We start from the raw sequence: 22677 nt of genomic DNA, 5'->3' as shown, positions 1-22677 counted from the left end.
AAAACCATATGAACATCTCCTGGGGGAGCGGAGCCAGCACAGCACTGCCCCAAACCCACCCTCCCCTTTCCAGACCGGGTTGTTCCCTGCACCAAGGATGTCCAGCTCCTTTTCAGTGGTGGATTTTTTGTTCTACCAGTGTTGCATCAATGCAACCGCCGCAGCAAACGCACAAATGCAATATTGTGATAGCTATTTAACTTCAAATAGTTCAAAGGTCCGGCTTCCAGCACTGAAAAGGGCTCCAGGAAAGCTGGGGAGGGGCTCTTGATCAGGGAGTGCAGGGACAGGATGAGGGGCAATGGTTTTCAGCTGTAAGAGAGGAGATTGAGATGAGACCTTAAGGAGAAATGTTTTCCTGTGAGGTTGCCCAGAGCAGTGGTGGCTGCCCCATCCCTGGAGGTGTTCAAGGCCAAGTTGGATGGGTCTTGGAGCCCCTGATCCAGTGGGATCCTTGGCACGGGGTGGGACTGGATGGGCTTTGAGGTTCCTTCCAACCCAAACCACTCTATAATTCCACAATTCAGCCAAACTCGCTGGAGTGTTGTCAGCACTCGAGCTGCTGAGCCGAGTGGTGAAGGGTTCACCCTCAAGCCTCAAGTCATGCCCAGTGCGTTATCGAGCTCACCATGGCCAGCTCGGCCTCCAGCTCCTTCATGCGGTTGTCTTTCAGGTCGAGCTGGGAGCGCAGGGCGCTGGCGTGGTCTGTCGCCTCCTTGGCTTGCCGCCGCAGCTCCCACTTCTCCCGCTCCAAGAGGTCCTTCTCCTTTGCCAGGGCTTTCACCGCGTCCTCGCTCTCCTGCCAGGACATGGTGACCATCAAGAAGGGGAAGCCCAGGTGCTTCTTAAGACCCCTGTCCCAGCCCCTGTGGACACAATCCCCTTGGTGGCCACCTGACCGCTGCAGTGCCAAGAGGCAAGCAGCACCTTCTGGGGTGGTCACAAGAGACCTGTGTGGCCTGACCCCCAAAAAGTGATGCCCACTATGCACCAGCTTAAAACGACATCACATTTCCCACGTCTGGCTTGCTGGCCTCATTCCCCCCAGTATCTTTTTATCCTTAACCTGCTGTGGTCCAGCCTTGCAAAGCTGCAGGAGGCTGGAGCTTAGGTGGGTTTTTCCTGATTGCAAACTGGGATTCGTGTTCACACCCGTGTCCTGAGCCCACGGTGCTTGGCACCTCCACTCACTTTCCTGTGCTGCTCGTAGTTCCTGATGAAGTCGCGGAGCTGCTCCTCGCGGCTCTCCAGCGTGGCGTACAGCTGCTGCATCTGGCTCACCAGGTCTGTCTTCTCCGCCTTCAAGCGCTTGCGATCGGCTTTCATGGCTGTGGGAGAGATGATGGTTGAAGCACTAGGGGCACAGCAGCTCCCACACCTCCACTGCTTTTATCTTCCGAGGAGAAACCAGAAAAATTATCACCCCAGCTGTGGGGTTGGGAGCAGACACCCAGTTCACCACCACTGCTGCATCCTTCATGCACCCAAAATGTCCATCACATCACTGCCACGGCTCCTAATCATCACCCACCCCCCTCCAAGGGGCAGCTTGGTCCCTGGAAAAGGAGTTTTAGAAGCAAAACTGCTTCCACAGCCTCAAGACCCAGTGCAGAAAAAATTCTCTCTGCTCTCTTTGCAGGATAAATAAACCACAACTGGTTTATTTTTAGCAGCTCGGCGGATTCCTGCAGCGCTCCCACGAGCCCAGGGCTCCCCGTGTGTCCCCTTCCAGCTCAACGATGCCGTGGGAGGATAAGGGGACAGAAAGGGAGGCTGGATCAGTGAGGGGACCATGGGATGCACTGGGGACACTTCGCAAGCCCTGAGGTGAAGCAAGACCTTTGGATTTTCCCTCTCCCACACACCAGTGAGGGATGCTCGCTGACCACAGACACAGGGACAGCTTACTAGAAGTCTGGTAAAACAAGTTAGAATCATAGAAATACCAGGTAGGACAAGGGATACCTCTGTATTAAAAAAAACCCCAACCTAAAAGCCCCGAAACCCACCAGAAAAAACAGCCCCAAAGCCACCAAGAGTTGTCTAGGTTACAAAAGGTGCTAGAAGATGAGAGAATCATCACAAGTGGGACCCGTCTCCACGTGCAGGTCCAACCTAACTCTATTAAAGAAATCCATGATAAGTGTTTCAGCCCAAGAAGAGTTTCCTATCCCTCATTCACTCAGAACGAGCTGCTTCTGGGGGGTTAAACTGCACTTTAATGCATCTCGGAGCTCCTCCTGATGAAACACGTCTGAGATAAAGACAGACTGAGGACTACAAGAAAACCCTCGCCATGGCACGCTGAAAAGGAACAGATGTTGAAGGCCAGGTTGGATGGGGCTTGGAGCCCCTGATCCCGTGGGAGGTGTCCCTGCTCATGGCAGGGGTGGAACTAGATGGGCTTTGAGGTCCCTTCCAACCCAAACCATCCTGTGATTCCATGAATTTCTGCACTGCTGAAGATCCCCCCACTTTCACGCGTCTGAACACTTTGCATCACACATACCCAAATTTAATTTCCTCCAGGATTTGAGTAGAAAAGTTTAAGTCACGTTGGCACTCTCTGAAGCTGGAAGCGACAAAAGGCTCCTAATGAATTTAATTAAATAGCAGGTCCCTTATAGCATACAACCTCCTTTAATTAGTGGCAGCATTCTGGGTCCTTAAAGATTTATAGAAAAACACTTCATTACTTGCCAAAAAAAAATATAAAGTGCTCAGAAGTATTATTAGAGGAGCAGATATCACCTTCCAAGCCTGAATGTTCATGCCAACCAATACTGCAAGATGATGGACTCGAGGCATTGCAAGAGCAAGTTTTTTCCTATGAACCCAACAGGACAAATAATCTTTTGTTTTCATTCATATTTGGGAGATTTGCTTAAAATTAATGCAACTTTTTTTTTTTTTCCCTCCTCTATTACCACTGCTCTCTCTCCCCCAAAACCGATTAGCTCCTAAGCTTAAGGAAGATTTATCAGTCATTTGAGAACTTCATTCCAAACCTAATTAATAGGAAATTAATTGAAAGAGGGAAGAGGAAAATAAAAAAGTTAGGCAGAAGTGAGCTGTTAGGGCTGCCAGCGCTATCGGACCACGCACTGCTCGCTGCGGCGGCTTAATTCATCCTTAGCAAACAAGCCCAGCTAATTAGTTGGTCGGGGAAACGAGCCATTGCCATTCGTGGCGTGATGGCAGGGCAGCCAAGGAGGAAGAAAGCGGATTTCCACTGGCTATCGGGGCCATCCAAGGAGGTGAAATGGCTTTTTTTCTTTAATCTGATGATCCAGGTCCGTATTGCTGTATCCCAGCCTCCTGGGAATAGCTAAATAAACTCCCCTGCCCAGACAGGTAGAGGCTGCCCCATCCCTGGAGGGGTTCAAGGCCAGGTTGGATGGAGCTTGGAGCCCTTGATCCAGTGGGAGGTGTCCCTGCCTATGGCAGGGGTGGGACTGGATGAGCTTTAAGGTCCCTTCCAACCCAAACCATTCCACGATTCTACGAAAACCTCTGAGCCAAGGCAACAAGAGAAGCAAGAAACCCTAAACCCATCCTGTAAGCAGATCTTCCGCAGCTTATTTGCATTATTTATTTTCCCCTCCCACCCCACGCACACAGCAGATGCCAAGGGGGAACCCACCAGCCCTTCCCTGGACTCAGCAGCTCAGGAAGGACGGGTTGGGAATGTTAGTTTGAAGCCCCTCAAGCTCTCGCCATCACACAAACATCCCCACCTGCACCATTCAGCCTGTGCGGGGTCAACCTTGGCTCCTGTTACTTGAACTTCCACCTCCTGCAACATGATCCTCCATCCCCTGAGCATCACGGCCTTCAGGAGAAGTATGACGGACACTGAGCTGGACCTGCTTCACACTGGGGTCCTCTCACAGCCAAAACAATTCAAAACCAACCCCCTAGCACCTTCCGTTTCCAGCTTTACCTAATGAGCGATTAGATTTTAATCTAACGGCCCAGACGCACCAACTGGAGGGGGACAACCTGGCCTGGGGCAGCAGCACCGCTGAGAGAACCCAGTGTTGCCACCACCCCACAGCTCATCTGGCCTCAATATCTACCAGCTTCTGGCTACGAATTTGCTCACAGGCGCTAAAACACCCTCTAAGATGGGGATTGCTTTAAATAGCCCCCACTTTGAAATTAAAAATATAAAATTAAAGGCAAATGAGGTGGCAGTTGTGATCGCACCACCTAGCCCAAGGTTGCTTGGAGGACATAGAGATAACAATTACTTTATCTACCTTGGTAATCTGACATTAGGGGAAAAATGACTGTGTTTGGACCATAGAAACAGCGTAGAAACTCCTCTCCCAGCACAGGACACCCCAACATTCACACCGTGGGGCTGAGGGTGTTGTCCAAATGCTTCTGGAATATTGTCAGGCTTGGTGCTGTGTCTGCTTCCCTGGGAGCTGTTCCAGGGCTCCACCACCCTCTGGGGGAAGAACCTTCTCCTAATAGCCAACCTAACCCTCCCTGGTGCATCTTCCTTCCATTCCATCAGGTCCAGAGAGAAGAGCTCAGCGCCTGCTCCTCCTCCTCTGCTTGTGAGGAAGCTGCAGTGTGTGATGAGGTCTCCCCTTACTCTTCTCTTCTCCAAGCTCTTGCCCTGTGCAGTGGGGATTTTCATGCCAGGAACACGAAGCTGACTTCATCACTTACTGAATCATACACTTACTTTTTAACGCAGGAAAAGGCATCCTCAGGGAGCACTACTCAAGCCTTGGTCATGCCCCATGCAAGAGAAACACATAAACCCATCCTGTCCTGTTAACATCCACTTAATTTCTCCTGGTTCTCCATCTCAGCCATGAAATTCAATATTGTCACCATGACGAACCCATAAAATCGTCTCAGCCCCGCGTAGGAATTGCGATGCTGCCCCTTGCTTTGTCATTAAACAGGCGCGTGCACGCACTCCCTCAGGTGTAGCTGTCACTGTTTACAGAGAAGATCTTGATGGTGAAGACGTCAACGTTACACGGCGTTAAGCAGAGTCAGCACTCGCTCCTGGGCGTGTGGACGTATGGTGCTGGCAGGAAATTCGAATGCAATGCTGAATTTCAGGGAAAAGATTAGGTGAGGCATTTGCCCTGGCGAGATTTAACTGGAAACACCCTGTTACGAGGCCAAAAGCTTTCCAAACCAGACTAGTGTCCCGGTTTCAGCTGGGATGGAGCTGACGTTCTTCCTAGTAGCTGGTATAGCACTGTATTTCGGATTTAGCATGACAGCAATGCTGATCAAACACGTTGGTTTTGGTTGTTGCTAGGTCATGTAGCAAACAGGGAGCGCTGGGAGGTGATGCAGCAGCCAAGGGACAGGGGACAGGACGAGAGGGAATGGCCTCAAGCTCCACCAGGGGAGGTTCAGGCTGGACATCAGGAAAAAATTTTTCACAGAAAGGGTCATTGGGCACTGGCAGAGGCTGCCCAGGGAGGGGGTTGAGTCACCTTCCCTGGAGGGGTTTAAGGGATGGTTGGACGAGGCACTGAGGGACACGGTTTAGTGATTGATGGGAATGGTTGGACTCGATGATCCAGTGGGTCTCTTCCAACCTGGTGATTCTATGATTCTATGAATTTAAGGTGGGTCATGGGAGCACAGTGGGTTTTCTGTATAGAGCCCCCTTTCCTTTTAGTGGAGGGAGCTTCCACGGCTGGGACACCCAACCTCTGGGACATCCATCCACTAGGACACTCATCTCCCAGGGCACTCATCCTCTAGGACATTCATCTGCCGAGATGCTCATCTACCAGGACATCCATCCTCTGGGCCATCCATCTGCTGGGATGTCCATCTGCTGCAACATCCATCCACCAGGACATCCATCCACCAGGATGCATCTGCTGCAACATCCATCCACTGGGACATCCATCCACCGGGACACCGATCCACTCATTCCTTTGCCACCCACTCCATCGCCGCAGCCAGCTGGACGTGCCGAAGGTTTCTGCAGAAGCCTTGTTCCAGCCCAAACGCCACCCCCGGGGTGGTCACCGCTCCGAGCCACGTGTTTGAGAGGGAGGAAGCTGAGCTACAACCCACTGGCAGAGCAGACATGAAGTCGGTTCACACCTTCCCGAGCAGCGGGGAAAACCAGCCTGAGGTCTCCACCTTGGCACTCAAAAAGTTAACAGAAAGCAGGTTTGCTCTCCGCGTGATAATCCCGCAGGCGAGCTCCAGCCTATCGGATATCCTTCCCAGAAACAGAGTTTCTGCCATTAGGCCACATGCCCACGGATGTCACCCGGCCAAGAGGCTCCTCGAGTCCCCCAGGCGCTTGGGCGCAGTCCCTGCCCACAGCAGGACCCAGCAGTAATAAAGCTGTTTGCAACCTCTCCCATTGGAGATTTCCGCATCAGAAATCCAGATCCCAACCATCCCCTTCCCGCTGGAGCCAGGGAAAATACAACTGCATTAACACCAAAAGCACGATCCCACGTCCCAGCATAGGAGGAGGGGACGAAGTGCTACAGGATTTTATTTGACTGTTAATTGATTAAAAAAAAAAAAGGGCAAGGGATGCAACCAGCCCAGAAAAAGGAGTAATAAAGATGGATCAAGCACATGCTGTCAGGGATCCAGAAACTGCTTGCCTTGCTCCCGCAGAGCATCCTGTGCCGCTCCAGATTCCTGCTCCCTCCCTCTGCAACAAGGGCTTGTTAGCTCAGCACGGCGAAGATGCTGCTTATTGCCAGCTTTACCCTCACGCTAAACGCTGTCAGAAAGGGCTGGAAATACATTGCTAAGGAGGGATGATGAATCCACCCTCCTCCATCTGGACCATCCCAATCCAAAGCCCGTGCAACCACGGCTGTTGAAACTGCTGGAGCCCCCAAAAGCCAAACCTGCCAGCAAACCATCTCTGCTTCCCTCTGCATTGAGACCCGGCGAGCCAATATCTATCTGAACCAGCTGCATCGCACTTCCAGGCTCAGAGCCAGCAACGATGACAGATTTCCATGTAATTTACCCGCTAATGACATTACACACGACCCAACGAGGGTTGCAGGCTGCTGCAGGGATGCTGCAGGGGAATCCTTTAGTGAGGACCGGGGGGCTTCGCAGTGATGTGGGCTCTTAGGTGCTGAGGTGGTTTTGGGGTTTGAGGTGGTTTTTTGATGCTCTCTGGCTGTCGGACACGACTGAAAAACTCCAGACCCACAGGATTCAGGTTCCCCAAGCTCCTCACGCTGTTGTATCCCGCATTTCCTTAATGTAAAGCTGTTATTTCCCCAAATTCCTCTATCAGCCAACGCGTTTCTCCTGGCAGAACCATTCACCAGGCACACTTATTGCCATTTTTCCTCCCCTTTTGGCCACGTTTCTCTACGGACACTTTTTCATGGAAAGGAAAAAGGATTTTTTTCTCCCCTCCAGCTGCTGATCCTGTTTCCACATTACCCATCTCCGTATCCGTTGCCGTGCTAAGCCTGCTCGGCTGCCCAGCGCCTCCAGCCCAGCTTGCAGGGCCGGATCCAGCACAGCGAGCTCTTCCAAATTATGCAAAAGCTTTCCAATACTGCAGGGAAGGGAAGGAGCATCGATTTAAAAAGGCTTCTTGTTACATGCCTTTCCAAATGCAAGCTGAGATTCCCTCTTTCTAGCCATCACACCTGCAGAGAAGCCCTGGAAAACCAATCCCAGCTGCTCATACAGCAGCCAATAAGAAAAACATTATATAGAATTATGGAACGGTTTGGGTTGGAAGGAACCTCAAAGCCCATCCAGTCTCACCCCGTGCCAAGGGCAGGGACACCTCCCACTGGATCAGGGGCTCCAAGCCCCATCCAGCCTGGCCTCGAACCCCTCCGGGGATGGGGCAGCCACCACTGCTCTGGGCAACCTGGGCCAGGGTCTCCCCACCCTCATAGCAAAATATTTCTTCCTAAGATCTCATCTCAACCTCCCCTCTTTCTGCTTAAAGCTGTCCCTCCTCAACCCCTCCCTGCACTCCCTGGTCAAGAGCCCCTCCCCAGCTTTCCTGGAGCCCCTTTCAGCACTGGAAGCTGCTCTAAGGTCTCCCCAGAGCCTTCTCTTCTCCAGGCTGAACAACCCCAACTATCTCAGCCTGTCCTCATGCAGGAGGTTCTCCAGCCCTTGGATCATCTCTGTGGACTCCTCTGGACTCACTCCAACAGCTCCATGTCCTTCCTGTGCTGAAGACTCCAGAACTGGACACAGGGCTCCACGTGCGACCTCACCAGAGTGGAGCAGAGGGGCAGAATTACCTCCTGTATTCCTTAAATACGCACAATTCTCAAGTCAAACTCACTTTTTCTCTGCCCCGTCCTCCACAGAAGCGCATAGGACCTTGTTGCAGCTTCTTAGACGACTTATTATTCTTATTTTCTTTGCAAATAGTCTTAAAATAGTCCTGCTCTTCCATATTTTGCATTTATCAGCACTTTACCTCCCATCCAAGCAGAACAAATACTCTTTAATTAAGTTTTATAAACCTAGAGCATTTCCTGCTGCCAGAAGCTGCACCAGTGACATGGGTGGGGAGTAAGAATTTGGAGATATTTTGGCTCTTACTAACGTATAAGGATGCTTCTACAAATCAGAGAGTGATAAAACACAGTATTTCTGAAATGCCCTCCCCGAAACACGGACTCAGCCGGATTCCCTGCCCCGCTGTGCATCTCAGCATCCCGGAGCAGGGGTGATGTGGAGGGCTGGGACTCTCCTGCCCCGCAGCTCCTCACCTGCCGCTCAGCCTCTGAGCTTGAAAACTTTTGACAGCTTCTCTTCATAATCCGCCAACACGAGCTGACAAGTGGAAGTTCAGCACGGTATGTTGGGGATTTGAGATGATATTTAGAGCTGCCACGCTGCCAGGGTTTGACGCATGAGAGCTTTCCCCTGCTTAAGCTCATGCCTCAGCTCCGGCTAACAAACCGTCCTGCCTGGACTTACTGTCAGCTCGTTTTTTGGGGAGGAAAAGCTGCAATGCTGCATTTTGCCTTGCACATCTTGGTCCCGGGACTTGCAGCAAGCTCGCTGTGCGGCTGTCGGTGAGGGAGGCACCGACAACACCCAAATCAACACCCAAAGAAAGGAGAAAACCCAAAGGCAGGCACAACGAAAGAAGAAAACCCTGCACACCACCTGGAGACCCAGCTGGTGCTTTCTGCAGCGCTCCCAATAACTCCATGCAGGATAAGACAAAGCCCGTTTGCTGGGAAACTCGCTGCTGAAGGAATCCAAGGGGCCCAAATCCAACCCGTCCCCACCTCGCAAACATTTCCAGCCGCGTTTCTCTTGGCTCTACTCCACCGCTCGCCACGGAGGAATTACTTTGCAACACTGCTATTGCCTCCCACACCCCATTTCCCATCCTGCTGCTGCACCCAGGTCCTTCCCTGCTCTGGGAAGGAGAGCAGAGGGTCCTGGGGAGCATCACCCTTCATTCAACCTCCCACTACACACGCTGTGCAGCCCAAATAAAAGGGATGGCTTTTCCTTTCCCTATGAATTAAGTTCGGGGTCGTGGGGAGAGGTGTGGGATAAGAGGGACGCGCAGCCCTTACCCTGTAGAGCCTCCTTGGCACGCGCTAGCTCCTGCTCCTTCTGGGCTAGCTGCACCTTCAGCTCGGTGGCCGAGAGCACCTCGGGTGACTTGCTGCCGTGCGTCTCCTCCAGGTCTTTCGTCAGCATTTCCTTCATTTGCCGGAGGAGGTGAACCTCCTCCTGCAGCTGGGCCACCTCCTCCCGCAGCAGCGCTAGAGGAAGAGGAGACACAATGCGAGGAAGTGACTGACGGCTCCCGGCGTGGCCCCACATCCCCACTGCAAACTCAAACGCTGCTGGTGGGACCCTCCCCTGCGCGCAAACCTGCTTCGAGCAGCCCCAAAACCTGCAGCACCCCGGGAATGGAGGAGGACGAGGAGGAGGAGGAGGAAGGAGGGACGCGATGGGGAGGGCTCTCCACTGGGTTTGAGCTTCTGGAGTTTGCATTAGAACATGAAAAATACATAATTATGATAAATATGATAATAATAATAGATAATGATATTAATAAGCCAAGACCTGCCTCCCAATCCAAACCACTCACTGACACGGTGCTCATAGCGCCAGTGCCCAACAGAGGCTGCTGAGCTCCATTCTGCCCGATTCGATGGGCTTCAGCTCTGCCTTCAGCCATCCACGTGTTCAGGCCAGACTCAGAATTTAACCAAACCACTCTGCGACTGGAAAGGAGAAGACGGCACTTTCCCCCACAGACCTGAATCTTGAATTTTTCAGATTGATACCCTCAAAACAGGAGCATCCCAGCACCCCTCAGCCCAGGTCCTCTGTGGTGGTCAGAAACCTCAGCAACGTCATTCCCTACCGCTGCAGCCACTGCTTTGCGTAATATAAAGTGTTTTTCTGCTATTTCCACATTGCACCCATTGCCCTCATCTCCTCTAGCAATCCTCTTCCTGCAAAACCCTCTCTGGATGCACCTTGCAGCTGCAATCCTGTACAGGAGCCAGACATCGTGATCCAAAATGAGCCACACGAGTACACAAACGGTTTGATTACTCATCCGAAGGGGCTCATTGATTTCTCAGGTTTGCACCATGCCCTTGGACATGGGGAGAAAGAAAGAAACCCTTCAGCACACACGTTACAGCTACTGGAAAATTAAAATAGAAATCAAAAATCAAAGACTTTTCTCCAAGCTATTGCAGTCCGGTCCTTTTCTCGCCACCATCAGCCTGGAGACCATCAGCTGGGCATGACATAGGGGGTTTTTCCCCCTTATTTTTGCTAAGTTTCCCCCTGCACGTTTCTTTTTGCAGCTCGAGGCAGGGAGGAGATGTCGGTGGCGGGATGGGGAAAGGCAGCTCCCCCCAACCCAGCCAGCAGCTGCACCAGGAAGGCATAAAATCTGGTTTGCATACTTGAAATGCTTCCCGGATGAAAACTGGCAAGGTCCCATTCTGTAAATTACTTAGCAATAAAGTCACTAACAAGGAACAGTCGAGCTTCGGGCTGGGGATTTCAGTGCAGCCCAAAGTGCTTTCTTGAAGCCTGTGCAGAAAGCAAGAACCCAGGATCCAAGAAACCAAACCCAAAGGCATTTTTCCCTTCCCTGGGGGCTGCAGAAATGCAGCGTTTCCCCTCCAGCCTCTGGGAACCTGGAGTGGGATGCAAGAGACTCGTACGTGGTGTAATATTCACTGCGTAAAACCCACCGAGCGCCTTCCTAGCTCACAGAAAGCCCCACGCGACCCCACAAAACACCCCTGGCTGCTAATTGCTCATTCCCCACCGCCCCCAACCAAAAAAAATTTACTCTCACCGTTCCCTGCAAGCTGCTTTGCCCAGGAGATAGAGCCGTGTTCCCAGGCAAATGATTAACCGGCAGAGGATCCAGGCAGGGCAGTTTGCACAAGAGCAACTGATCCTGCTGGATTTCTGCAAACTGCAGCATTTGGATGGGAATCCAAGAAAATCCTCGTCTGGTGGGAACCTCTCCGGGGATGGGAGAGGAGAAACAAGCCCAAGGAAGGGCAGCCCAGGGGGCAACTCTGCAGCAGAGGACGACTCTGGCACGGCCCAAAAGCAGATTCCATAGAATCATGGAACGGTTTGGGTTGGAAGGGACCTTAAAGCCCATCCAGTTCCAAGAAAATGGTGAAAAAAACCCCAAAGCATCCCTCCTCTGAAGCATTCTGCAAGGCAATTTAATCCTCAGCTCAGTACTTGGCTCCTGATAGAGGCAGAAAGTACTGAAAGATTAAAATCCAAGATCTATAAGAAGCTATAGGTGAAATATTGAAAGAAGCACGCAGCATTGCGCTTCCCATGCCACTGGCTGTGGCTGCAAGCCAAAGCCTACGGAGAAACCTGATTTATTGAACTCGGGATCAGCCAGGTATCCAAGATTCTTGCTTATTTATATGTATATAATTTAAGCTATATATACACACCCCCACAAAAAATGGTTTGTGCTTTGCAATACAGATCTATTTTGCAATATATATATTGCAAAGCACAATTCCTGTAGCCAACGTTTCAGGAGGAAAAACCCTTATACCTCTTGCTGGGCTCAAACAGCAAAAGATGCACCATCAGCTCTTTTTATACATCACGAAACGCTGTGGTTCTTGCTCTGTTCCCAATTCCCTCCTGGGGCCTCTGCCGATGTCTTCACTGTAGTACCCAGGCTCGGAGGCAAGTCAAACCCTCCGCGCTCTTCCCAGCAAGTTTTTAAAGGGTTTTCTGGGAAAGAAGCCGGGATTTCAGGGAAGCAAGAGGGATGACAGTTTTTCCTTCTCCACAGTTTCCTTAGGAAACCACTAGTGGGTGGTTTCTTGCATTACATCAAGGATTTTATTACCCCCTGCTGCCAGGAGGACTGGGACTGGAGCAAAGTGGTGATTCCACACGCTGCCTCACACCTTCCACACAGAGTTTCCACCCTCCTTGAGATTCCCCTGGGCATCCCTAGCAGCGCTCATCCACCAAAATCACACCAACACAATTATCATAGAACCACGGACAGGTTTGGGTTGGAAGGGACCTCAAACCCATCCAGTTCCAACCTCCTGCTATGGGCAGGAACACCTCCCACTGGATCAGGGGCTCCAAGCCCCATCCAACCTGGCCTTGAACCCCTCCAGGGATGGGGCAGCCACCACTGCTCTGAGCAACCTGGACCTCCCCACTCTCACAACAAAACATTTCTCCCTAAGATCTCATCTCAATCTCCTCTCTTTCAGCTCAAAACCTTCATCCTCTCCCTGCACTCCTTGATCACGAGCCCCTCTCCAGCTTTCCTGGAGCCCCTTTCAGTCCTGGAAGATGCTCTAAGGTCTCCCTGGATAATTATTAGCCCCCCTGAAATCACTTATTCCCCAAAATAATTCCCCCAAAGGGGTTCTCTCCCTGCCCCAAGCACCAAACAGCTGCTCACCATCCATCCCTCTCCTGCAACTTTCCATCCCATCCTAACCAGCAACTCCAGGGTCCTATGAAGAAAGCCAGTTCGATTTGCATAAATTACATTAAGAGAACGACTTGTCTTGAGAGGGAAATTTTAACTTCATTTGAAAACAGGGGAGGGAAGATTCCTGCTGCTCTGCCAAGTTTAAGCACCTAAATAAACGATCCAAAAAGTGCCGTTTGCAGGCAGCTCTTAGCGATTGGTTTAGAGAAGTTCCAATAATCAGGAAAATCAGGCCAATTATTCAGAAACTCATTTCAGCCTCGATTTCTGCCGCATACAGACGGCTCGGCGGGGCTTTCCATATGCTTCCCTGCAAGCTGCCTGGGTCTGTGCCTCGATTTGAAGCTGTGAAGGAGCTCGATGTGGCTTGAAGTGAGCATCAGCCCCCCTCGAGCAGGGACTGGGGCTCCACGTGCATCACCAACTCACTGCAAAAATCCAATCCCAAGCATACAATAAGATTTAAATGCTTTTTTTTTTGAGATCAACCTTGCAGGCATTGCTATATTGGGGTGCGAAGCCGAATTTGCTATCAGGAATCACCTCCCAAATTGAAAAAACCCAATGCAAAACGCATTTTCCCCAATATTTTTGCAACTTTTTAATCTTTTCCCCTCTTTTTAGCCCTTTATAGGGGGGTTGTGGTTATTCACTGTAATTCCTGAGCATCCATGGGGCAGGAAGCATCGTCCCACGCGGATGAGCCCCATGGCTCATTCCAGCCTCTTCCAAACCTGTTGCGAATGGGCAGCGAGGAATTAATGCAATTTAAACATTTCCTGAACTAACTGACAAAAACTGCCATTCACGCTGAAATAATTGGCTGTTACTTATATTTCAGTTGATAGCATTAAACGTCCACGACGCCGTCAGATTCTGCAGCCTTCACGCTTTAAGCACTGATTAGCGTTAACAAACAACATAAATAAGATTTTGGGGGGGGGATTTGAAGCGTGGTGAACGCCTCCAGACAGCGTTTGAGGCTGAAGTTTCCACTCCAGCTCCTGCAAATCCCATCTCGGACTCCTCTCGGGAGCAGATCGACCAGCCACGCAGCAGCAAAGCCTTTTCCTGGCCTTGGAGCAGGCACCACTTTAAAAACATCCATTTAAAAGCCAAGCAGTGGATCGTCCCAAAGGATGATCTTGCAGGTCCTGCACTGAAATGCAAATGAGGGGGGAAAAAAGGAGCAAAATGGGAAAAAGCAAAATCTCTGAGCTACCAGCATCACTTAACAGACCCTCATCCAGCCAGAGGTGGGACCCTTCATCCCTTCTCTCTCTCCCACAAAGCTTTGGACCAGCATATAGATGTATAAACACAAATATACATGTACACACACCGCTGTCCTGGGATGGGAGACACAAGAGTCACAGGATAAAGACTATTATTAGGAAAATGTAACTACTCAAGCCTCAGGGATGAGGCGAGATGATGTTTTAAAGAGCATCTCATCACCTTTGGTCCCAAGCTAGGGAGCCTGGGATCAAAGGTGGTGAGATGCTCTTTAAAATACCAGCTTGGGACCCGAGTTTCTGGCCAGAAGTTCAAGCAAATGCCGGCACAACGTACATTTTTCCCCTCTCAGCAGATCTTTGCAAGGAGGAATTCAGCTGAAAAGCCCAAATCGCCAGGCTCAGAGCTGGGTGATGGCTGAGAGTCAGAGCAGGGAGATCAACCACTACCACCCCCCACGCACAAAGAGGCTGCTTCTCACAGAGCGTGGGCTGTGCACAAGAAAGCATTCACTTAGCTCAAAATACAGAGATTTGCAAAAAGACCCAGTTACCACCTCTGCCTGAGACCTGCTGGGGCAAAGCCCAGAAGTCCAACCTCTCCCATCGACACCCGGAGACCACAATGGACTTGCAGCAGCTCAAATTCAAAGCCCAGGCAGCATTGTTTCCTCAACGGGATATGCACAAGGGCTCCAGAAATTGTCCACTGCACCTTCAGCCAAGTCGTGCAACCCAGCTAAATCCCTGGGTATGGATTCTCTCGCAGCACTGCTGTGTCCACAGCATCAGAGGAGCTGTTAGCCACCACTGCTCCCTCCTGGCTGGGCACCCAGCCACACGCCGCAAAGCCTCTTGGGCTAAAAAAGTGATTTTTGGCTCCACACACCCATCTTTTAAAGAAGGAAGCTTCAGATTTCACCCCTTGCTACTGCTCTGATACTGCAAGCAAACGAGCTGTCACACCTAGACACAGGTACAGACACTCCTTAGCAAGTTCAGGTTAAAGCTTTCACCCCACAAGCATAAATCCTTGCAAACACTATTTTTGAGCATTTCCTAAGTTGGACATCAGCTCAGCTTCAGTGTTTCCATATGGTTGCAGCCCTGGGATGGGAGCCCCAACTGCACATTGTGCATCCCCCACCAGCTCTAGCACCTGCCTCGCTCACATCCATCGGGAAGGTTGGGTAGGACCCTCTTGTCCTTGCACCCTGTATTCCTCCAAAATTTGGTTTAGTGATTGATAGGAATGGTTGGACTCGATGATCCAGTGAGTCTTTTCCAACCTGATGATTCTATGATAACCTGATTATTCGCAGCAAGCCAAAGCTGCTGCACGCTAGTAGGTGTCTCACAGTGGATGCAAAGAAATAAAACCTGATATCAAACCTGTGCAAGCTGATGGGACACACACACACACACCCCAGAGGGGCCCAGGAGGCAGGCTGGAGGCTGCAAAGGCTTCCAAAAGCACACGCTGTTTCCAAGCAGCCGTCTGCAGTGGCCCCCGGAGCTGCCTGCCGAGAGCTCCCGGCGCGTTCTAACTTCTCCGCGAGACAAAATGGACTACGGGGTGCAGGGAGCTCCTCGCTGGCCTCCCTGCCACCGCCGGGGAGCCAAACCCCCTCTCGCCTGCACCCCAAGCTTCACCCTCGGGGTTGGGGGGAAGCTCTAAATCCCACAGCCACCCTCCTGCGTGGCCCCAGTGAGCTTTGGGGTGAGCTCAGCGGCTGCCTGGCGTTGTTTTGTTTCTCCCAGGAGGAAGCGAGCTCCGAGAGCACAAAGCAAGGAAGGGAAAGAAACGCTCATCAGGCTGCACCCCCCTCCACGCCGCGCGACGGGACCCCCGCCACCACCCCTTACCTGCGTGGGCTAAGCAGGGGCACAGCACCCTGCTCCGAGCGTCGTCCCGGGCTGCCCCTCGCCAGGGAGCCGAACAATAGGCCGGGCGCTGGGTGAAGCCGTGCTCGCAGCGGCACGTCGCCGGCTTGCTCTCCTCTTGCTCCGACTTCATAGTAGGGAAGAGCAGAGTTGGGGGGCCCCGCGGTCGGGGGTCCCCAGGCTCCTTCCCGGCACGGCACGGAAGTGCGGCAGGCGCTACCTGCGCTGGGAATTTGACCTCTGGCAGGTCGCTGAGTTTCTCCAGCCTGATGTCACGCTGGCAGAGGAGTGGCTTTGCCCGCTGCCAAGCCAAGGTGCGCGGGATGGGGGCCCGGAGCGAGCGAGAGCTCGTTTCCCCGCTGCTCCGGAGCCGAAGGCTGCGCAGGAACCCGGAGCTCAGCCAGCGGCGGAAATGATTCCCGACTCGCCGGCCATCGCTCCTGCCACCACCCACCGAGCTGCTGGTGATGGAGAACTCCTGCGAGGTCCCCACTGAGCTGCTGGTGATGGATAATTCCTGAGAGATCCCCACTGCACCAGCCTCGCCACCGCTCTGCAACGCTCACCACCGGCAGCACGCTGGGGAAACTGAGGCACAAGGAAGGTAACACACTGCGAGGCAGCCCCATCTCCAGCTAGCTGTCCCCCGCAAGGGAAATAGATGCGCTATTTTGCCTTGTGCCCCAGTTATTATTTGTTTGTTGCAACTGCGTGATGCCAACGGCTGTGGGAGGATCGTCACGGCTCGACCTCGCGGCGAGACAGGGCAAAGGGGGAGCTACCAGGATGGGGTGAGCAGGGACACGGCTGAGAGAGCTGGGGGTGTTTAGCCTGGAGAAGAGGAGGCTGAGGGGAGACCTCATTGCTCTCTCCAACTCCCTGAGAGGAGGTTGTGGAGAGGAGGGAGCTGGGCTCTTCTCCCAAGGGACAGGGGACAGGACGAGAGGGAATGGCCTCAAGCTCCACCAGGGGAGGTTCAGGCTGTACATTAGGAAGAAAATTTTCACAGAAAGGGTGATTGTGCACTGTCAGAGGCTGCCCAGGGAGGGGGTTGAGTCCCCTTCCCTGGAGAGTTTAAGGGCCGGGTGGACGAGGTGCTGAGGGACATGGGTTAGTGATTGATGGGAATGGTTGGACTCCATGATCCAGTGGGCCTCTTCCAACCTGGTGATTCTATGATTCTATGAAAACCCAGTGAGAAACTGGGGGCCACTTGCTTTTCTATAACAAAAGCTGCATTTAACCCCCAACTCTGACACCAGCAGACCTGTGTTGCTATTTGCCCCTTACAACACATGCTGCCTTCATCCAGCCCCGTGTTTCCAAGCCCCCAAGAGCAGACCCGCTTTTCTCATTTATTCACCCTACCAAAGAAGTGAAGAACCAGGCAGAGGCACCTTGGCTTTACTAAATTCTGCCCCCCCTCTTTGCTGTTACCCTTATTAGCTGAATGCTGCTTAGGGTTGAGCAGCTGCTGGCTCAAGGATGCTTTGCAGGCAGCTCCCAGCACGCTGCCTGCACACACTCTTGCTCAGCCCAGGAGGGCAAGACTTGCCCCAAGTTCAGAAAACACAGCCTGAGACAGCAAAAAGAAGTCTATAAATCCCCATATTCTGCTTTCCAACAGCGCCCAGCACGGGAAAACTCCACCAGCCGCAGCAAACCCACCCTAGAGCAGCAGCATCTTAGGCACGGGGAAACTGAGGCACACCCTGTGTGCATTGGCTTTTACATTTTTGGGTGACAGAGTGTAACTGTGGGAGGAGCGAGCAGCTCCCAGCCAGGAAGAGAAGCTGCCCCAGCACAAAGGTCAATAAACCAGGTCCTTGCTGATCTTATCACCCTCCCCAGCCCCACGGCTGGGCATCGCCCCCTTCCTTCCCTGCTGTTTCATCAGTGGCTTGGGAAGGGAGTTGAGTTGTTTTGCAACAAGCCCCGGTGCATGCGATGGGTCAGACTGACACGGCCGCGTTGCCGGTAGCTCTGTGCGTGCTGTGGCATCACCCCCAGCATCACTGCCAGGACGTGCGATGTCCCTGTCACCCCAACCCCTGCCATCACCAGCCTTGGCTCCCTGTACCCCACAAAATCATAGAATCACCAGGTTGGAAGAGACCCACCGGACCATCGAGTCCAACCATTCCCATCAATCACCAAACCATGTCCCTCAGCACCTCGTCCACCTGTCCCTAAAACCCCTCCAGGGAAGGGGACTCAACCCCCTCCCTGGGCAGCCTCTGCCACTGCCCAATAACCGCTTCCATGAATTTTTTTTTCCTAATGTTCAGCCTGAACCTCCCCAGGTGGAGCTTGAGGCCATTCCCTCTCGTCCTGTCCCCTGTCCCTTGGGAGAAGAGCCCAGCTCCCTCCTCTCCACAACCTCCTTTCAGGGAGTTGGAGAGAGCAATGAGGTCTCCCCTCAGCCTCCTCTTCTCCAGGATAAACACCCCCAGCTCTCTCAGCCGCTCCTCTTGTCCTCCAGCCCCCTCACCAGCTTCGTTGCTCTTCTCTGGACTCGCTCCAGAGCCTCAACATCCTTCTTGTGGGGAGGGGCCCAGAACTGAACACAGCACAAAGGGAACCGCGCACCTCTCGGTGTGACCTGCCAGGTCACAGGAAGGCGCAGAGCAGCGATGCCCCAAACCAAAGCAAAGGGAGGAGGTTCTCTGCATCACAAACGTTGCACAAGACCCAAGAGCAGCTCTTCAGAGCCTCCTCTGAGCTGCTGTGCTCCTCCCCAGCAGAGGAGCTTGGGGTGGGAGTGGGGAGGCCAGGCCGGGCTCGTGTCCTTGTTCCTGCTGACTAATAGTGGACCAAGCACCATTACTCACACCTGCAGCACCTGTTCTCATCCCCACACACCTGTGCAGTGGGAGGCGCTGAGACGGTGCAGCATCACTGCTCTTCATGCAGCAACGGTGCCCACAGGGATTCCCCTGCCCCTTCCTTCCATAAATCATTAAGGTTGGAAAAGACCTCTGAGCTCATCCAGTCCAACCATCAGGTCAACCCCACCGTGCCTGCTAAACCATGTTTTGAAGCGCCACCTCTACATGCTTTTTGAACCCCTCCAAGGATGGAGACTCCACCACTGCCCTGCCAGATTCTCCATCCCTGGAGGGGTTCACCACTCCTTCAGTAAACAATTCTTTCTCCCTGGAACCTTCTCCAGGCTGAAGAACCCCAACTCTCTCAGCCTGTCCTCATACAAGAAGTGCTCCAGCTCTTGGATCATCTCCGTGGCCTCTTCTGGCCTCGCTGTCCATGAAAACCACACAGCCAGTGACTGGAACAGAAAGACCTGGAGAAGTTTTCCTGCACCAACTACTTCCAGGAAAAAATGGATAAAGAAACCCCCTTCCCCATCCTAGTGTTTCATAAAAATAAAGATAATGAAGCGAGGAGATGTTTCGAAACAGCCAATTTCTTTTTTTTTCTCCCCGGTTTTTCACTCCAGGAAAACTTTTTCTCAAAAATGACACATTTTTGTCAAACATTTCACTCACGGCAAATTGATGTTGTCACCGAGGAGAGTGCTTGGCAGGGAATTTCGGAGGCGCTTTGGGAAGCCTCTGTCTGCTTTTACCGAGTTAAAAATCGACACCGGCGAGGCTCCAAAATGTAACGTGAGAGGCAAAGGATTAATTAACGTAGATCTGACTCCAGAAGCAGAGGCGGTAAGAGTAATTTTCATTCAGGAACTCGGCACCGCTTGGCACCTCCTCCTCCTCCTCTGCCACTGCCGAAGTGTTTTAAACTCCTGAAAATCGCACGTGCATCACCCAGACTTTGTGCAGTGAATAATTAAAGCCTCGAAGGAGAGAAAAATTCAAAGGTGGGTTTTATGTCCCTAACAGGACTGTGTATAGCGATTTGTTGTTTTGAAACAGCATTGCAAAAGCTGTTTGCAGTGTAAAGAGGTAAAAATGTAAGGAGCAAAGGGCAAGTCCTGGGCACAAGCGTTGTCCCCAGGGCTCAGTTTTAGGGACAATTCTATTCAAGCCTTTACCCACCATCTAGACGAGGAGATCAAGTGCTCCCTCGGTCCGTTTGCAGACAACACCAAGCTGGGTGGGAGTGTGGATCTGCCAGAGGGCAGGAGGCTCTGCAGAGGGACCTGGACAGCCTGGATCCATGAGCTGAGCCCAACGGGATGGGATTCAACAAGGCTCAGTGCCGGGTCCTGCTCTTGGGTCACAACAACCCCAGGCAGCTCCAGGCTTGGGGAAGAGCGGCTGGAAAGCTGCAGGTGGAAAAGGCCCTGGGGGTGCTGGGTGACAGCGGCTGAAGACGAGCCAGCAGTGGCCCAGGGGGGCAAGAAGGCCACCAGCATCCTGGCTTGGATCAGCCATGGGGTGGCCAGCAGGAGCAGGGAAGGGATCATCCCTCTGTGCTCCACGCTAGTAGGGCTGCACCTCAAATCCTGGGTTCAGTTTTGGGCCCCTCACTCCAAGAAGGACCTTGAGGGGCTGGAGAGTGTCCAGAGAAGGGAACGGAGCTGGGGAAGGATCTGGAGAACAGGGGTTCTGGGAGCAGCTGAGGGCCCTGGGGTTGTTTAGCCTGGAGGAGGCTGAGGGGAGACCTCATCACTCTCCGCACCTCCTGGAAAGCAAGTATTGGTGAGGTAAGTGTTGGTCTCTTCTCCCAAGTGACAAGAACAAGAGGAAATGGCCTCAAGCTGCACTAGGGGAGAGTTAGACTGTATGTTAGGGAAAAGTCTTTACTGAAAGAGCGGTGAAGCTCTGGGAGAGGCTGCTCAGGGTAGTGGCGGAGTCTCCATCCCTGGAAGGGTTCAAAAGACACGTAGAGGTGGCACTTTGGAACATGGTTTAGCAGGCATGGTGGGGTTGGACTGATGCTTGGACTGGATGAACTTAGAGGTCTTTTCCAACCTTAATGATTCCATGATCATTGTGCCTGTCGCACACTCATTTGGTAGAGTTTCCTGAACTCATCACAGTTATTTCTGTTGTGTTTTTCTATTTTATTTTATCCTGAGAATTATGATTGTTATCACAGACAATTTATGCCTAACAGCTTCGGGCTTCCCTATGATGTTTTCATTCAAATGCAAAGAAGTTGTAACGAGACTAAGATAACGGCCCGCTAAAACAAATTATATGGATCAGAATAGGGGGAATCTGGTTAAAATAAATGAAAACAAATAGAAATTATCCATCCTAATTACCATTCAAAGACAGCAATTGGGGAGGAAAAGAAATATGTATTCTGGGGAGCCTTGTTTCACCTTGTTTCATTTAAAATGCTGGAGAAGTGGTGGCTGCCCCATCCCTGGAGGGGTTCAAGGCCAGGTTGGATGGGGCTTGGAGCCCCTGATCCAGTAGGAGGTGTCCCTGCCCATGGCAGGGGTGGGACTGGCTGGGCTTTGAGGTCCTTTCCAACCCAACCATTCCAGGGTTCTATGAAATCCCAACACAGTTGCCCCGCTCCACCCCAGGTGATGAGCACTTCTGCTCTGAGAGTGATTAGAGTGGAATGAACCCCACAGATCTTCATTTATGAGCTCGTCGTCACTTTATAGACACACCACTTACGGCCGTGCACCCAAAACTTCACCTACACCCTTTGTTTGCTGCCCAGGCTGGCACCCACTCCAGACTCCCACCACATCTGGATCCAGCAGCAAATATAGAACCATAGAATAACCAGCTTGGAAGAGACCCACCGGATCATCGAGTCCAACCATTCCCATCAATCACTAAACCATGTCCCTCAGCACCTTGTCCACCCGTCCCTTAAACACCTCTAGGGAAGGGGACTCAACCACCTCCTTCCTGCCCTCCCCGGCTCCGTTAGCGCTAACGGGGAGGCAAGCGATGACACTCACTTACAGCCATGGAGGAGCCAGGACACAGCTGGCCACCCCGCTTGGGTATCGATCAGCTTGACGCGGGCTCTGCGCAAGCTTTGAACCGCTGAACCCCAGCAGAATCAATATTTTCCTTTTTCAAATAACGCTGAGGGGGAAAGCGCATCTTATAGATTCAGTGTTATTCGGGGTCTTACATTATTCATTGAACCTCATCCTATGTCATGCTGCAGCGAATATATTACCATATATGATGGCAAAAAAATTACACCACGCTAAAGCGGCAGCCGGGGCTGCTAAAACAACCCAGATTGGCAATTGCTCATTAGCAACATGTAATTAAGTAGGTATACATTGAGGCTGTGCCTGTGCCACCAGCCGCTTTACGGTGAAAGAGAGGAATAATAAAGCAAAATGATAATAAATCAAAGTTCTAGCAAACGAAACAGCAACCAAACCTGCAATGGGGCAGGTCGCAAACTTCTGCAGTTATTTTCTTGTTGAGTTTTGTGGCGCTGCCACACACGGAGCTTTATCTCACCCGCTGCACAGCCAGGGACGTCAGTGCAAAGCCACCATCGTGGCCCCAGGGCCACTCAGCTCAGCCCAACCGGGCAGGGGAATGGACTACACACATAGAAATATCAGAAAAACAACCCCGAAGCCTATCAGGAAAGGTTAATAATTTATCCAATGTACAAATGTACTCCCATTTCTGGAGTCCTTATCCCCAGAGGGGTTCAAAAGCATGTAGACGTGAC

At 52.1% G+C, this 22677-nt stretch overlaps 1 protein-coding gene across 2 annotated transcripts in view; it reads right to left on the bottom strand.

Annotated features, from left to right (window-relative positions):
• The window catches only part of KAZN (kazrin, periplakin interacting protein), a 227246-nt gene that overhangs the window by 3531 nt on the left and 201038 nt on the right, over positions 1-22677 (bottom strand). The window contains exons 1-4 of one of the 2 annotated variants that reach the window (XM_069874936.1): positions 16069-16506; positions 9558-9749; positions 1192-1328; positions 629-799 (exon numbers count right to left, since the gene is read on the bottom strand). In XM_069874936.1, coding sequence (XP_069731037.1) covers positions 629-799; positions 1192-1328; positions 9558-9749; positions 16069-16219 — 651 coding nt within the window. In that variant the 5' untranslated portion in view covers positions 16220-16506. Of the gene's footprint in view, positions 1-628; positions 800-1191; positions 1329-9557; positions 9750-16068; positions 16507-22677 lie in introns of those variants that run through there. The other variant, XM_069874935.1, reaches the window with a different exon arrangement.

The sequence above is a fragment of the Phaenicophaeus curvirostris genome, chromosome 22, assembly GCF_032191515.1.
Source record: "Phaenicophaeus curvirostris isolate KB17595 chromosome 22, BPBGC_Pcur_1.0, whole genome shotgun sequence".
Lineage (NCBI taxonomy): Eukaryota > Metazoa > Chordata > Aves > Cuculiformes > Cuculidae > Phaenicophaeus > Phaenicophaeus curvirostris.
The sequence above is the reverse complement of the archived record's forward strand: the minus strand, read 5'-3'. Positions and strand labels throughout refer to the sequence as shown.